The sequence below is a fragment of the Oryctolagus cuniculus genome, chromosome 11 (assembly GCF_964237555.1).
Source record: "Oryctolagus cuniculus chromosome 11, mOryCun1.1, whole genome shotgun sequence".
NCBI classification, from domain to species: domain Eukaryota; kingdom Metazoa; phylum Chordata; class Mammalia; order Lagomorpha; family Leporidae; genus Oryctolagus; species Oryctolagus cuniculus.
In genome coordinates, this window is record NC_091442.1 from 64,610,377 (window position 1) to 64,625,629 (window position 15,253).

Sequence of the window (15,253 nt, forward strand, 5' to 3'; positions counted from 1 at the left end):
ATATATTTAAAATTTAACTTCATAGTACTATTAGCATGCAAATTAATAGCCTTTAAGAAGATCCTTAATGATCTCATATCCATGTCCTTGGGTAGTCCCCTTCCTATTTATACCAAGATTGGTCTATATGGCCAGTTAACAGCATATAGCAGAACTCATGGGAACATTACTTAAGGATTAGATTTTTTAAAAGACCATGCTCCCATCTGGGATGCACATGTACTCACTGTAGCTTTCTCTCAGTCATTTCTTAATCGGAGTTCAACTGCACATGGCAAGAATACTCAGGGAGCCTATGGAGAAGCCCACACGGTAACAGAAAAGATCTTCCATCTAATGGTTTACTCCCCAAATTCCTGCAACAGCTAGGACTGTTCTAAGCCAAATTGAGGAGCTTGAAACTCCATCAAGGGGACTGGCACTGTGGCGTAGTAGGTAAGGCTACCGCTTGCAGCACCAGCATCCCTTATGGGCACCGGTTCGAGAACCAGATGCTTCACTTCTGATCCAGCTCTCTGCTATGGCCTGGGAAAGCAGTGGAAGGTGGCCCAAGTCCTTGGACCCTTGCAACCTCATGGGAGACCCAGAAGAAGCTCCTGGCTTCTGGCTTTGGATCGACACATCTCTGGCTGTTGCAACCAACTGGAGAGTGAACCATCAGATGGAAGACCTCTCTCTATCTCTGCCTCTCCTTTTCTCTCTGTGTAACTAACTTTCAAATAAATAAATAAATCTTAAAAAAAAAAAAAAAAAAAAACAAAACCTCCATCCAGCCTCCCATAATGGGTGGCAGGGCCCCTAGCACTTCAAGCTATCATCTTTGTCCCCCAAGATGCTTAGCAGGAAGTTGCATCTGAAACAGAGCAGCTGGAACTATTGGTGTTCCCAAGCAGTGGCTTAACCTGCTCTGCCACAACAAGTCTCTCTGGAAAAGAATGATCACATCTTCTAAGAATACTTACAGTTACCTTTTTTTTTTTTTTTTTTTTTAGTTTTTTATTTATTTACTTGAAAGAGTTGCAGAGAGAGGTAGAGAATCCGTTGGTTCACTTCCCAGATGGCCGCAATGGCCGGAGCTGAGCCAATCTGAAGTCAGGAGCCAGGAGTTTTTTCCAAGTCTCCCACGTGAGTGCAGGGACCCAAGGAGTTGGACTATCTTCCACTGCTTTCCCAAGCCAAAACAGCTGCATTGGAAGTGGAACAGCCGGAACTAGAACCAGCGTCCATATGGGATACCAGTGCTTCAGGCCAGGGCTTTAACCTGCTGTGCCACAGTGCTGGCTCTTAAAGTTCCATTTTGAACTCTTGGTCTTTTAGTTCTTTTCCTCTCACTATTGTAGTTATCTAGTTATCTACTTGAGCTAGTCCTATCCTGATGCCAGGAACTACTATTTACGTACAGTAGATACAGGTGCTTACTAAGTGCTTTAAATGTGCACATAGCTACTTCAAAATACTAAATCTGGGAGCCAGCGCTGTTGTGTGTTAGGCTAAGCTTCTGCCTGTGGTGCCAGCATCCCATATGGGTACCAGTTCATGATCTAGCTGCTCCATTTCCGATCCAGCAATCTGTTATGGCCTGGGAAAGTAGTAGAAGGTGGCCCAAGTGCTTGGACTCCGTCACCCATGTGGGAGATCCTGAAGAAGCTCCTGGCTTTGGTTAGGCCCAGATCCAGCCATTGTGGCCATTTGGGGAATGAACCAGTGGATTGAAGACCATTCTGTCTGTCCCTCTCTCTCTGTAACTCTTATCTCTCAAATAAATAACAAAAATCTTTTAAAAATATATTAAATATGTCCATCAGGCCTAGTGTCATCAAATTGCTTTATAGTACCAAATTTCTTTAGAAATTATTTTTGTTTCTCTTCTCATTTTGCTGTGTGGGACACTTGGAATAAAGTAGTTTCTGTGAAACTTTCACAGATAGATATAAAGAATAGACATTACAGTTATCAAATATATTTATTGCCTATATAAAATACCCTCTGATTTTGACAACAAAGAGAAGTTTTATTTAATTTTGTATACACTTGTATTTCTTTAAAAATTTGGTAAAGAAACCTTGCCTTCATTGTGGCCCTGAATTAATGAAAGTATTTTTGCATGTCTATAAATCTTAAATTTTGGACAAGGAGCTAGATTTCATTTAGTGCTTGAACCTTATTTATGGTAATATAGCAGTTTTCAGTTTGAGTAAACTTACACTGTCACCTATAGTTCTTAATCCTAAATATCATTTCTGAATTTATTTCAAGTGTATCTTTTAATGGTTATAATTAAATGAATACCTTGTTTTAACAAACTTTTCCTTCCTGTTATACAGTCTTCATAACCCTCCTATTCAGTGGTATTCTTATAGACAGTTTTGATGAAGATAGGAGACTTTATGAATTTAATATAAAAAAGATATTATATAATTAGTCTGTATATGATATAATAACACTAAATCATAAATATACCAGTTCTTTTTTCACTGCTATGATGCTATTGTTTTCAGGCTTTAACAATTTATAGTGTTCTTTTGAATTAAAATAATTAGCATATTTTTCTAAGTGGAGCAGTATTGTAACACTACTTTTGAATAATAAATATCTTAAAATATAGTATTGAAATGTGATGATATAGGTTTTCACAATTTATGATGTTTTTGGAGAGAATAAAAAATTCTGAGAAAACTACTGAATTCTGGGGCTGACATTGTGATGCTGCAGGTTAAGCTGCTGCCTGCAACACTGGCATCCCATATGGGCACCGGTTTGTGTCCTGGCTGCTCCACTTCCAGTCCAGCTCTCTATGAATCTAGGAAAGCAGCAGGAAATGGCCCAAGTCCTTGGGAACCTGCTATGCACGTGGGAGACCCTAATGAAGCTCCTTACTCCTGTCTTCGTCCTGTCCCAGCCCTGACTGACGTAGCCCTTTGGGGATTGGCAGATGGAAGATGTGTCTGTCTCTCCCTCTCTCTTTGTAACTCTTTTTTTTTTTTTTTTTTTTTTTTTTTTTTTTTTTTTTTTGACAGGCAGAGTGGACAGTGAGAGAGAGAGACAGAGAGAAAGGTCTTCCTTTTTTGCCATTGGTTCACCCTCCAACGCGCTGATCCGAAGGCAGGAGCCAGGTGCTTTTCCTGGTCTCCCATGGGGTGCAGGGCCCAAGCACTTGGACCATGCTCCACTGCACTCTCGGGCCACAGCAGAGAGCTGGCCTGGAAGAGGGGCAACCGGGACAGAATCCGGCACCCCGACCAGGACTAGAACCCGGTGTGCCGGCGCCGCAAGGGGGAGGATTAGCCTACTGAGCCGCGGCGCCGGCCATGTAACTCTTCATTTTAATAAATCGTTTAAAAAATGTGAATCCCAGTAGTGTGGATTTTGAACTAATCTTTTGTTTTCACATATCTCAAAATGACTCTTTGTTCAATCACCAGTTTCTTTCCAAGAAAATACCTATTAGCATTAAAAAATTATTATTTTTTATTTGAAAGAGTTACACAGAGAGAGAAGGAGAGGCAGAGAGAGAGAGAGAGAGAGGTCTTCCATCCGTTCTTTTCATTCCCCAATTGGCCGCATTGGCCGGAGCTGCGCCGATCCGAAGCCAGGAGCTTCCCCAGGTTCTCCCATGCAGGTGCAGGGGCCCAAGGACTTGGGCCATCTTCAACTGCTTTCCCAGGCCACAGCAGAGAGCTGGATCGGAAGTGGAGCAGCCAAGACTTGAACTGGTGCCCATATGGGATGCCGGTGCTGCAGGCGGCAGCCTTACCCGCCATGCCATTGTGCCAGCCCCAAAGTCATGCTTATTGCTTATTTGTAACTCAGTATAAATCATGAGGGATTTTCATTATTTTGTATTTATTTTATGTTATTTATCCCTTTTGTTGCTCTGTTGTTAGTCATTCTATTTGTCTTTTTTCATTGTTGTTCATAAACTGTGATTTATCTCAGTTTTAGCAACCTGTGGTTAGTAGCTACCTTAATGTTTTATTATTTTAGAATTTTATTTAGATACTGAATCTCAGCAGAAGTTCCTAATTGATAAGAATATTTGATTCCTAGTTTAATTTATATATACCAATAAGCAATCTTTTGACATTAAATTGTTACTTAAAAAAAAAAAAAGATTTACTTATTTACTTGAGGCAGAGTTACAGACAGAGAGAAGGAGAGATAGAAAGGTCTTCCATCTGCTGATTCACTCCCTAAATGGGTGCAGTGGCTGGAACTGGGCTGATGTAAAGCCAGTGACCAGGAGTTTCTTCCTGGTGTCCAATGCAGGTGCAGGGGCCCAAGCACTGGGGCCATCTATTACTGTTTTTCCAGGCTATAGCAGAGAGCTGGATGGGAAGTGGAGCAGCCAGGACTCAAACCAGGGCACGTATGGAATGTCAGTTCTGCAGACGATGCTTGACCTACCATGCCACACTGTCGGCCCCAGTTGTTAAATTCTTAACCTCAAAGTAAATCAACATAAGAAGTTTAAGATAAATCTTCTTAGTTAGGAGTTATCATTTATATATTAGTTTTATAAAATGAATCAGAAGTACAGGCTGTTACCTGTTTTAGAAATTTGTAACAAGTATGACTAAGAGATTATATATGACAGCACGTCAGAAAATTGTATAGTGGATTACATAGTAAATACTGGATAAACTCTGTTGGAATATTTTTTAGCTGAAACAGTTTTTCCTGCAAGTGAAACAAGTTTATAAGTTCCTTACTGAACTGATGTAAGCTTGTGAGTGTTATCTGACAGTCCCTTGGAGCCTCCCTTTTGCCATATTTGTCTAATGTATCACATATCAGTCTGGTTACTATTTTTAGAAACTGTATTCATGACTGAAATCCTACAGTTAACCTTTAGAAGATCAAAAGGAAATATTCTTACTGAAAAGGTGACCCTGATATATACGTATTTTTTCTTTTTATGTTTTATTGCTTGCATGTTTAACAGCTTTCTTTTCCATTTGTGGCATTAAATTACTAAGTGTGTATTTAAAGGTCAAACAAAGTCATTTTAAGATGAAACTAACATTGGTTACAGGTCCAGAGGTATAGATTTTGGCAGTAGTATTTACAATTATCATTTTAAAAGTTGTATTTTAACATACAGAGTCATGATATAGCCATTGTTAGGTTGCATTGTATAAAGTGTAACTTTTTAAAGATTTTCTGCTGGAGATCACTACTAGAAGCTAAAAATATGTCTATCTTTAATCAGAGCTGCTTTTATATATTTATGTATATTTATTTGCAGAGAGAGAGAAATATACATAGTCTTTTGGGTAAACCTCCTCATCTTAAATGTTGAATATATTCCTAATCAATAGTGTACCAGAATATCTTTATAGATCAGTAGAAGGCTTTTCCAAACTGGTAACGTTTGAGGTTACAGTTATTCATCTTCTGTTAAATATTAGAGCTTCCAAAACTGTTTCTTGTTTTTTAATATTGACATGTTTTAATAGTTAGTATTTTTCAATGGAGATCTGTAGTTTTTTTCCTAAGCCTCTTTAGAAAAATATAGTGCCATTAGAGTGAAATATATTGATAGAATTGATACTGATTTGTTTAATTTTTTTAGGTGGTTGAACAGGGTATGTTTGTAAAGCACTGCAAGGTAGAAGTATATCTCACAGAATTGAAGCTCTGTGAAAATGGAAACATGAACAATGTTGTAACTCGAAGATTTAGCAAAGCTGACACGATAGGTAATGTAAGATCCTGTCTCTCTCTTAAACCATTTCCATGATATCTTTAGTTATAATTCTGTTATATGCTAATATTATAACTATTTTGTAGGCTTTTATGTAAATATTAGATTCTCAGCCTTGATTCAATGTATTTATTGATTCTTGCCCTATCTGCATTTATTAAATTAGTTTAACATTTGTGCTATTTTTACCTTTTAAAAAACAATTATTTTTAAAATTTAACACATGAAAAATGTGTATTTGTGAATTTAAATTGAAATAGAGCTTTAAATGAAAATTAAATATAACTTGGCTAGGTAATATGAAAAATGGCAGTTGGTTAGCTCCTTTATTCTCTCAGTTTCTTCTTTTGGACTATAAATACAGTTAAGTGTCTAAGACAGCAAGCTTAACATGATATGATGACACATTGATATTTATTTTGTTACTGTTAATGAATAGGCTCCTTAAATAGTTTCTATATCATCTCAAATATAAATAGACCAGATTCTGTCTATAAATTTATATATCTTTATATAAATATATACTAAAATATGTTTTTAAGATCAAGAATATACTGGGTAGTGTTTTTAAATAAATGCTTGTGAATTCAATAAAAGTACTGTCCTTTTTGTTTCATAAAATAAAAAATTATGAAAAGTAGTTAATTTCAAATAAAGATGTGGTAAAACAAGATTAAAGATAATACTGGACTTGTTGGAAAATGCAGATAGACAACAGAGAGAGAACATGAACACAGAACTTGACATGAAAGAGAGTTTAGCAAGTTTAATAACACTGTTTAAGATTTCCTAATTGGGACCGATTATTAAGACAAGTTTCACTAAATATAAAATGTTTCTTAATTTCATAAGTACATTTTGCTTTCATTTCTCCATTTCATGGCAAGAAAATACTTTTACCCTATATTTTTCTTCAAGTACATAAGTGCTTGATTAATCCAACTATTTTTACCAAATAAATTATTAGGTTATGAGCTTTTTATTTCTTCATCTTTATTTAGCTAGAATATTTGTAACTTTATTCAAGTTAAATAAATTCATCTTTATAAAATGAATTCTTCAAAATATTAGGATTTCCATATATAAATATCACTTTATTATAATTATTATGGATAAATTGCTTAACATTTCCAGATCCATGGAACTTATTTAGGAAAATAAAACATTTCTGCGTTGAAAACTGAACGTTTTCAGTATTGTTAATCATATTAGTATGTGTATAATAGGAATCCATAATTCTGCCTAACAAGCATAGTCTGTTAAAATTGAGACTAATTTCTGAAATTTATAGCCAAGTGAAATATAAATGATGGCCGGCGCCGCTGCTCACTAGGGTAATCCTCCGCCTGCGGCGCGGGCACACTGGGTTCTAGTCCTGGTCATGGCGCCGGATTCTGTCCTGGTTGCTCCTCTTCCAGTCCAGCTCTCTGCTGTGGCCCGGGAGGGCAGTGGAGGATGGCCCAAGTGTTTGGGCCCTGCACCCACTTGGGAGACCAGGAGAAGCACCTGGCTCCTGGCTTCGGATCAGCGCGGTGCGCCAGCCACAGCACGCTGGCCGCAGCAGCCATTGTGCGGGTGAACCAATGGAAAAGGAAGACCTTTCTCTCTGTTTCTCTCTCACTGTCTACTCTGCCCGTAAAAATATATGTGTGTGTGTGTGTGTGTGTGTATATATAAAAATGATAAGCTTCCTCTTAAAATAGTTGATACAGATAATGTTTGCTGGTTACTTTAAAATTTGTTCTTGTCTCCCAATCTCATTTTAATAGAAAACTATATGTAAATATGGGACCATCAGAAATCTTATTTTGGACTTTACTGGACATTTTAAAATTGACATGAAAATCATAAACTGGCTTAATTTCTAAATTCAGAACAGCATTATGGTGTTCTCATGTTAAGTGCTGTATAACTACTTGTCAGTGAAGATAGTAATTAATAAAAAGAATCTCTGCTTCAAAAAATTATAAGCTAGCATAGATTTTAATAACATAGTTTAAATATACTAATATTTGAAAGTGCTACATACATTGTATACATACCTTAAAATTATGTGTGAATTCTTATATAACTAAAATTTCTCATTCTGTTAAATTAGTGCTCTTCATACTGAATTGTTGATACTTTGGTGGTTCATTAAACAGTTCTGCGAGTTCAGAATTGGATGGAAAATATCCAAGTACAAAATACCAGTACAGGGCCGGCGCCGCGGCTCACTAGGCTAATCCTCCGCCTAGCGGCGCCGGCACACCGGGTTCTAGTCCCGGTCGGGGCGCCGGATTCTGTCCCGGTTGCCCCTCTTCCAGGCCAGCCCTCTGCTGTGGCCAGGGAGTGCAGTGGAGGATGGCCCAGGTGCTTGGGCCCTGCACCCAATGGGAGACCAGGAAAAGCACCTGGCTCCTGCCATCGGATCAGCGCGGTGCGCCGGCCGCAGCGCGCCGGCCGCGGCAGCCATTGGAGGGTGAACCAACGGCAAAGGAAGACCTTTCTCTCTGTCTCTCTCTCTCACTGTCCACTCTGCCTGTCAAAAAAAAAAAAAAAAAAAAAAATACCAGTACATATGAGGATACTTCAAAAAGGTGCCTAAAGTTTACTTTGGTACAAAATAATGTAGAAATTATTTCATAATATACATTTTTTCATTCACTTTTTGAAGACCTCTCATATAAATGTACTAGGTCACAGTTTCTTCTGGTAGTTCTTAGTTTAAAATGTCTGAAAGTCTTTATTAAACCGAGTTTGCTTTTTTTTTTTTTTTTTTTTTTTTTGACAGGCAGAGTAGATAGTGTGAGAGAGAGAGACCGAGAGAAAGGTCTTCCTTTGCCTTCACCCTCCAGTGGCCTCTGCGGCCGGCACACTGCACTGATTCGAAGCCAGGAGCTTCTCCTGGTCTCTCATGCGGGTGCAGGGCCCAAGGACTTGGGCCATCCTCCACTGCACTCCCAGGCCACAGCAGAGAGCTGGCCTGGAAGAGGGGCAACCGGGACAGAATCCGGCACCCCAACTGGGACTAGAACCCGATGTGCCGGCCGCAAGGCGGAGGATTAGCCTATTGAGCCAGGGTGCCAGCCCTGAGTTTGCTTTTTAAGCAAAAACAAACAAAAAAAATGCAAAGTCCCGGTCAGTGTATCAAGCCAGGACTTTTGGAGGCTTCATGTTTCTTGTTATGCAAATTAGCAGTTATTGAACAGTTGCTATGCTTTAGGCACTTGACAGGAGTTTTCTTATTTGTAACCTCAGCAACCTTATACGCTCATCTTGTAGATAATGAAGCTGAGGCTTAGAACCTGCCTCGTTTTAGTTAGTACTTCAGTTCCATAATTAGATTTCTTAGATCTCTTATACCAGAATCATCTTTCTTAATTGTTGCCTTACACAGCCTATGAATGCTAAAGAAGCATTCATTTTAGAGATATTAACTGTTTTTTTATAGGAAGTGAATTATGAAATAAATAAATTGGATATTAAACTAAAAATGAATGTATATTTTTCCTTTGTGATCTTTTAAAGTATCTTAAAATTATCAAAATCAGTATATACAGGAAATTTAGCTATATAAATAATGTAAACAGAAATAGGAAATGCATATATGTGGCTGCCTGTTGTTAACAAGTTAATAAAATATTCTGTAGTGCTACCTACATTGATTTATAGCAGGGATGAGCATCATCCAACCTGCAGGCCATGTAAGGCCCACAAAATCATTCAGTTTGACCCTGCCAAAGCAACCACGGGCAGGACTCAAAATGCAATAAACTTATATAGGTGGCTAATTTTTAAAATAAATTTATTTAAATAAAGAACAAATTTCAGATATTTCATATATACAATTTTAAATAGTTTTTAAGTTGACAATTTTGTATGGTTCATGAATGATGTTATAAAGATCCAGATGGCCCCTAGTAGAACAGAGGCTCCCCACCCCTGACTTAGAGTGAAGAAGTGATAGTTGTCATAGGCAAGATCTGAATAACTTACAATAGCAAGGCCAAAGTACTTTGTCCTTTAGTATTTTTTCTCCATAAATAAATTTATTTGGGCATTGCATGTGTTCTAGTAAGATAGATTAAAATTTGGTTTTAGGGCCAAAGTGTGTGGTGCAGCAGTTAAAATGCTACTTGGGACATTTTGTGGGTCTTACAAGGCCTACAGGTTGGATGGTCCCCACATCCCATGTTGAGTTGTCTGATTTGAGTGCCAACTACTCTGCTTTCCATCCAGCTTCCTGCTAATGCACCCTGGGAGGCAGCAAGTGATGGCTCAAGTGGTTTAGTCCCTGCCATCCACGTGGGAGGCACAGATTGAGTTGCTGGCTCCTGGCTTTGAACCGGCCCAGCCTTGGCTGTTACAGCCATCTCAGAATGAGCAGTGGGTGGAAGATCTCTGTGTGTGTCTCTGCCTCTGCTTTTCAAATAAAATGAAAATAAGTTAAGATTTTTTTTTAATAAATGAAAATTTGGTTTTCCTTTAAGGATAACCACTGAAAACATAATTTTTGTTATAAAACATTTTTAAAATGCTTTATGAATTTTGTTTATTAATAGGCTCAATCCACATTCTTACTAAATATGCCGTAATATTTGCCGTAACAGCTATATTTCTATTACCTGTATTAATGTTTTTCTACCTCCTGTGCTTATCATTAACTTAAAAATAGTCAAATTAATGTATGGGGAAATAAACACATAGTCTCACGACGTTCTCAACTCCAGGCATCTTGTCCTGCATTCCGACTACAGTCACCAGTTCTTCCCGTGGTTATACCCTGCACTGTTATTATGACCGTACTTGGCATTATCTTTAGCAGTATTCTATCTGGCTACCACTTGTCTGTTCCCATTATCTCTCTGTGTCCACTACATTAGACATTTAGTCCTACCATTCCCTTTCCACTCTGTCATGATATCTAATAACTTGTAATTAAGAAATCTTGGTTTTCTTAACCTGCCAGCAACATTTTAATAGAATAAAGTACTTTTCTATTTAGAAACACTTTCTCTTCACGTAGCTTCAGGGCACTTTCTTACTTGGTTACATCTTGTCAGAGTCTTTGTGAGAACATCTTGGCCTTTCTGACTTCAAAACATCAGTGTTTATATGCTCAGTACTTGAATCTCCTCTTTTCCTTGGTAATTTCTTCGGGTCTCTTGGATTTAAATATTTTCTGCATGTTAATATCTTAAGTTGTATGTCCTATAGAAAATGCTCCCTTAATTCCAGTATCAGCTTTCTCATATCTTCAGTTGTATATCTGGTTAGCATCTCAAAATAATTATCATGATAAACCTAATTCCCTCTGTTTCTTCCAAAACCTGCTATCCTGTCATTCCTCCACATCTGAGTAATTTCAACTTGTTTTCTAATTACTCAGGACAAAATTCTTACCATCCTGATTTATTATTTCCCATCCTGTAATTAGTCTAGCAGTATGTTTTAGTAATTCCTTTAGAATCTGTTGTCAATGTGGCCACTTAATAATGCTTCCATTGCTACCACTTTGGTTTGGATTGCTGCAGTAACCTAGTCTCCCGTCCTTGACCCCCTGCATTCAGACTTCACTAACAGCAAAAAAACATTGCTTGTCATTGGGATGGACATTTGACTTAGTGGGTAAGATTCTGATTAGGATGCCCTCAACCTTCATTGGAGTGTAAAAGAAAAAAAATTCCCGACTCTGGCTCCTGATTCCAGGTTTTTGCTGATGTAGACCTTGGGAGGCCATAGTGATGACTTAAGTAATTGGGTACCTTCCCCACATATAGGAGACCTGTATTGCATTCCCAGCTCCCAATTTCAACTATGCACCAGCCCCAGCTGCTGCAGGCATTTGGGGAGTAAACCAGTAACAGCTCTGTCTCTATAAATATTTTTTTAATTTAAAAAATAAAGTATCTGTCATATCATGCTACTTCTCCAAACTCCTCAGTGGCTTCCTTCCTCACTGAGAATAAAATAGAAATACTTTGGTAACTCACAAAATTCTGTATATTCCTATAAATGTTCATTTATGGGCTCATTTTTACCTTGCTCATTCTACTTCAGCCACATTGATGTGTCACCCCATTCTAAAATGCCAAACACCTTCCCAAATGAAGGCCTTTATGTTTCTATTTCTTCAACTTATAGTATTCTTTCCCTGTATTTCAAGGTGCTTCAAAAAGTTCATGAAAACTGGCTCAAAAATAAGTATTGTTTTATAAAAAAATTTTAAAATTGTACATTTGAGGGAATCCTCAGAAAGTTCCCAAAAATGTATATTATGGAAAAACTATGTACCTTGAAATCTTTTGCAGTTCTTACTACAAACAGAATACCTTGTATAAGTAGATTGCAAAACTCAATGAGGAAGAAATCTCCATGTTTATAGATGGTATGTCATATACCTATAATATACTATACAAATATCTGTGTGTATTAGTAGGCAAAAAGTCCATAAGAAGACGAAAATGTTAACAGTAGTTTTATCTAGGTAGATATTTATATATCATTATTTTCTGTATTTTTGCTCTGAGCAAAAATTACTTCTACAGTTAGGGAAAAAGTTAATTTTTATGGAAAGACTAAGACTACTCCTTTGCCCTCCTTCCTAGGTAATGTTCTGTTTCTTGATCTGAATGCTATTTCCATGAGCTTGTCCACTTTGCATATTTATCACACTGTACTGATGATGATTAGTGCATTTTTCTGTGCACATATTCTGCTTCAATAAAAAGAACAAAAGGAAAAAATTCAACCCTGCCATAATAGAGAGCCATGACAGTATATTTATTTGATGTAATAAAATATGTAAATATTGTAGGTAACTTGCTTTAAGTTTTGAGATGACTGTACAATTTATTACTGACTTAACCCCTAATCAAAGTTTCATTGACTACAAAACTATTACAGTACATTAGTTGCTAAGTGAAACATAAACAATATTATTGGACTGAATTTAATTATGTAGTATAAGTGTAGATTTTGATTTATTTGGAGAACATGCTTTTTCCAAAACCAACTGTTCTAAAATTTTAAAGTATTCTCTCTTTCTTTATTTGTCATGTTTTAATTACAATTTTCTTGACTCTGCTGGGCAAGTTATTAGCCAGAATTAGATAGATAGATATATAGTATTATGTAATTTTCAAAAATTTTTAAAGATTTATTTAACCTCTCATGAGTACTGAAACTTTGTTACATCCAGATTCTCCAATATGTAGATCATCCTGTGTCTTACTTTATACTAGTTAAACTGTTGCTGTTAAAAGAAAAAACTTCCAGTTCTGTAATGGGGAAAATACATGGTGTATTGGGTGAATAAGAAATTTTAATCAATATAGAAATCTCTTCAATCAAATGCTTTTCATTTTGTTCATATATTCTAGCTAGATATTCAAACTATAAATTAGATTCAGTTTAATATGTTATTCTTAGAATATAATGAAAAATACTTTCCATCTATAGCATCTCTTAATCATACTTTAATATTTTTAACTTCTACATATTCTCAGAGAATATGTTGATTTTATAATGTGCCAAAATTTAAAGTTCATTGTATATAATATAAATTATATTTTAGTGTTAAATGATTTAACTCTTTATCTTTTGGGGTCTTAAAGTTCTCAAGTAATCATCTGAGTTACAATTGCCATTTCTTCCCTAAATATAAAAACCTAGTTGTGAAAACTTCAGTTTTGTTGGTTTTTTATGTTCCTTACATATTTCTTTATTCTTGCTATCATGTTGATATTTTAAATTTAGAATTTTTATGCATATATAGGCATTTAGCTCAATGTAATATATTTTAACGTATTTATTATACATATGTGTGTATCTTTGCTTTTTACATCTAGATACAATTGAAAAGGAAATAAGAAAAATCTTCAATATTCCAGATGAAAAGGAGACCAGATTGTGGAACAAATACATGAGTAATACATTTGAACCTCTGAATAAACCAGACAGCACCATTCAGGATGCTGGCTTATACCAAGGACAGGTATTGTTTAGCAGTACTGTTTACTCTAAGCTTATTATACATGAAGTTTTTTGGATTCACCAACTTTAATGACTATCCTGAAGTACAAAATGGGTTCTACTGTTGCAGATTTCCTCTTTATAACTTGCATCTCTACTTCATATCCCTGCTGGAATAACCATAACTTCTGATTCCCTTGTTGAATTTGGAAATAATCTACTTATTCAGAAGAAATGATTTTCAGTTAAAAAAATATAAAATGGGTCAGTAACTTTGTGAAGAACCATATAAGAGGCATTTTTGTTTCTGTAGGCCACATAATGCTGTTGGAAATACAATGTGCCTCTGTAATAACACAAATGCAGTTATAGGTGATACAAAAACAGGTATGGCTAGCTCCACTAAAACTTTTTACAAAAGTAGGCAGTAGCCTAAGTATACTGTAGTTTGCCAACCCTTGTTAAACATTATCAGTTTTCATTTTGTCTTTATATATGTTATAATCCAAAGAAGTCAGTATACGAAGGGATGAAGATGTTTAGTCACAATTAGGAACTGATTCTACCTTTTAAATATCTCTTGAGTTAATCTCTTTGTTCCATTCTCAGCAGTTATCTGTCATAGAGAGTGCTCTAATTCCAGGTTTCTGTTGTGTGCACTAGATCTTACTTTTACCAGAATATCCTAAAATGTAGACCTCATTACTTATCTTCATAAGCCTTTCCTGGCTCCTTAGTTACTATCAAATCCCAGCACTTTAACGCAGCATGAAAGACATGGTTTAACATCTTGGCTAGTCATCTAACATCTTTAAATTGTCCTTGTCTGTGTTTTATACTCTAACAGTAATGAACTGAACTGCTTATAGTTACTTGAACACACTATTTTATTGCATGCTGTTAGATTTTGCATGGTATTCTATCTGCCTAATATCCCCTTCTTCCCAGTCCCTGATTCTATCCAGCTAAAAATCCTTTTAACCATCCAGATATTCAGATTTACCATCCCATCTGATACTATCATGTAGGTTATCTAGGTCAGATTATCCATCTTTCAAATTCGAATTCATTTCTTCAGCTTTCTGTTTTTCTCAATATATATTGAGTTATAGGATGTTTCTGCTTTCAAATAAAATTGTTACCTTAACTTCCAAAATGTTTTTGCTTAGGTCTTTTTTTTATCATTCATTATGTACTTTAGTTATTTGCATATTAAGCTCCCCAGTTAAATTGTGGGATCCTTGCTTTGGTTCGGTGTTGCATCCTATTTGTTTTTTGGTGTTTTTTTTTTTTTTTTTTTTTTTTTTTTTTTTTGACAGGCAGAGTGGACAGTGAGAGAGAGAGACAGAGAGAGAAAGGTCTTCCTTTGCCGTTGGTTCACCCTCCAATGGCCGCCGCTGCAGCCGGCGCACCGCGCTGATCCGATGGCAGGAGCCAGGATCCAGGTGCTTTTCCTGGTCTCCCATGGGGTGCAGGGCCCAAGCACCTGGGCCATCCTCCACTGCACTCCCTGGCCATAGCAGAGAGCTGGCCTGGAAGAGGGACAACCGGGACAGAATCCGGCGCCCCAACCGGGACTAGAACCCGGTGTGC

The 15,253-nt window shown here is 36.8% G+C and overlaps 1 protein-coding gene across 16 annotated transcripts in view; it reads left to right on the forward strand.

The window, feature by feature from the left end:
- USP15 (ubiquitin specific peptidase 15) overlaps window positions 1-15,253 on the forward strand; it is a 128,112-nt gene that overhangs the window by 39,824 nt on the left and 73,035 nt on the right. For 12 of the 16 annotated variants that reach the window (XR_007919692.2, XR_011380127.1, XR_007919695.2 and 9 more), the window contains exons 4-5: window positions 5,573-5,699; window positions 13,537-13,682. Coding sequence is in view for 3 of the 16 variants with exons in the window: in XM_002711302.5 (XP_002711348.1) it covers window positions 5,573-5,699; window positions 13,537-13,682 (273 nt within the window). In the remaining 13 variants the exon portion in view is untranslated. Of the gene's footprint in view, window positions 1-4,797; window positions 4,884-5,572; window positions 7,017-8,752; window positions 8,813-13,536; window positions 13,683-15,253 lie in introns of those variants that run through there. The other 4 variants (XM_070052557.1, XM_070052560.1, XM_051846372.2 and 1 more) reach the window with 3 other exon arrangements.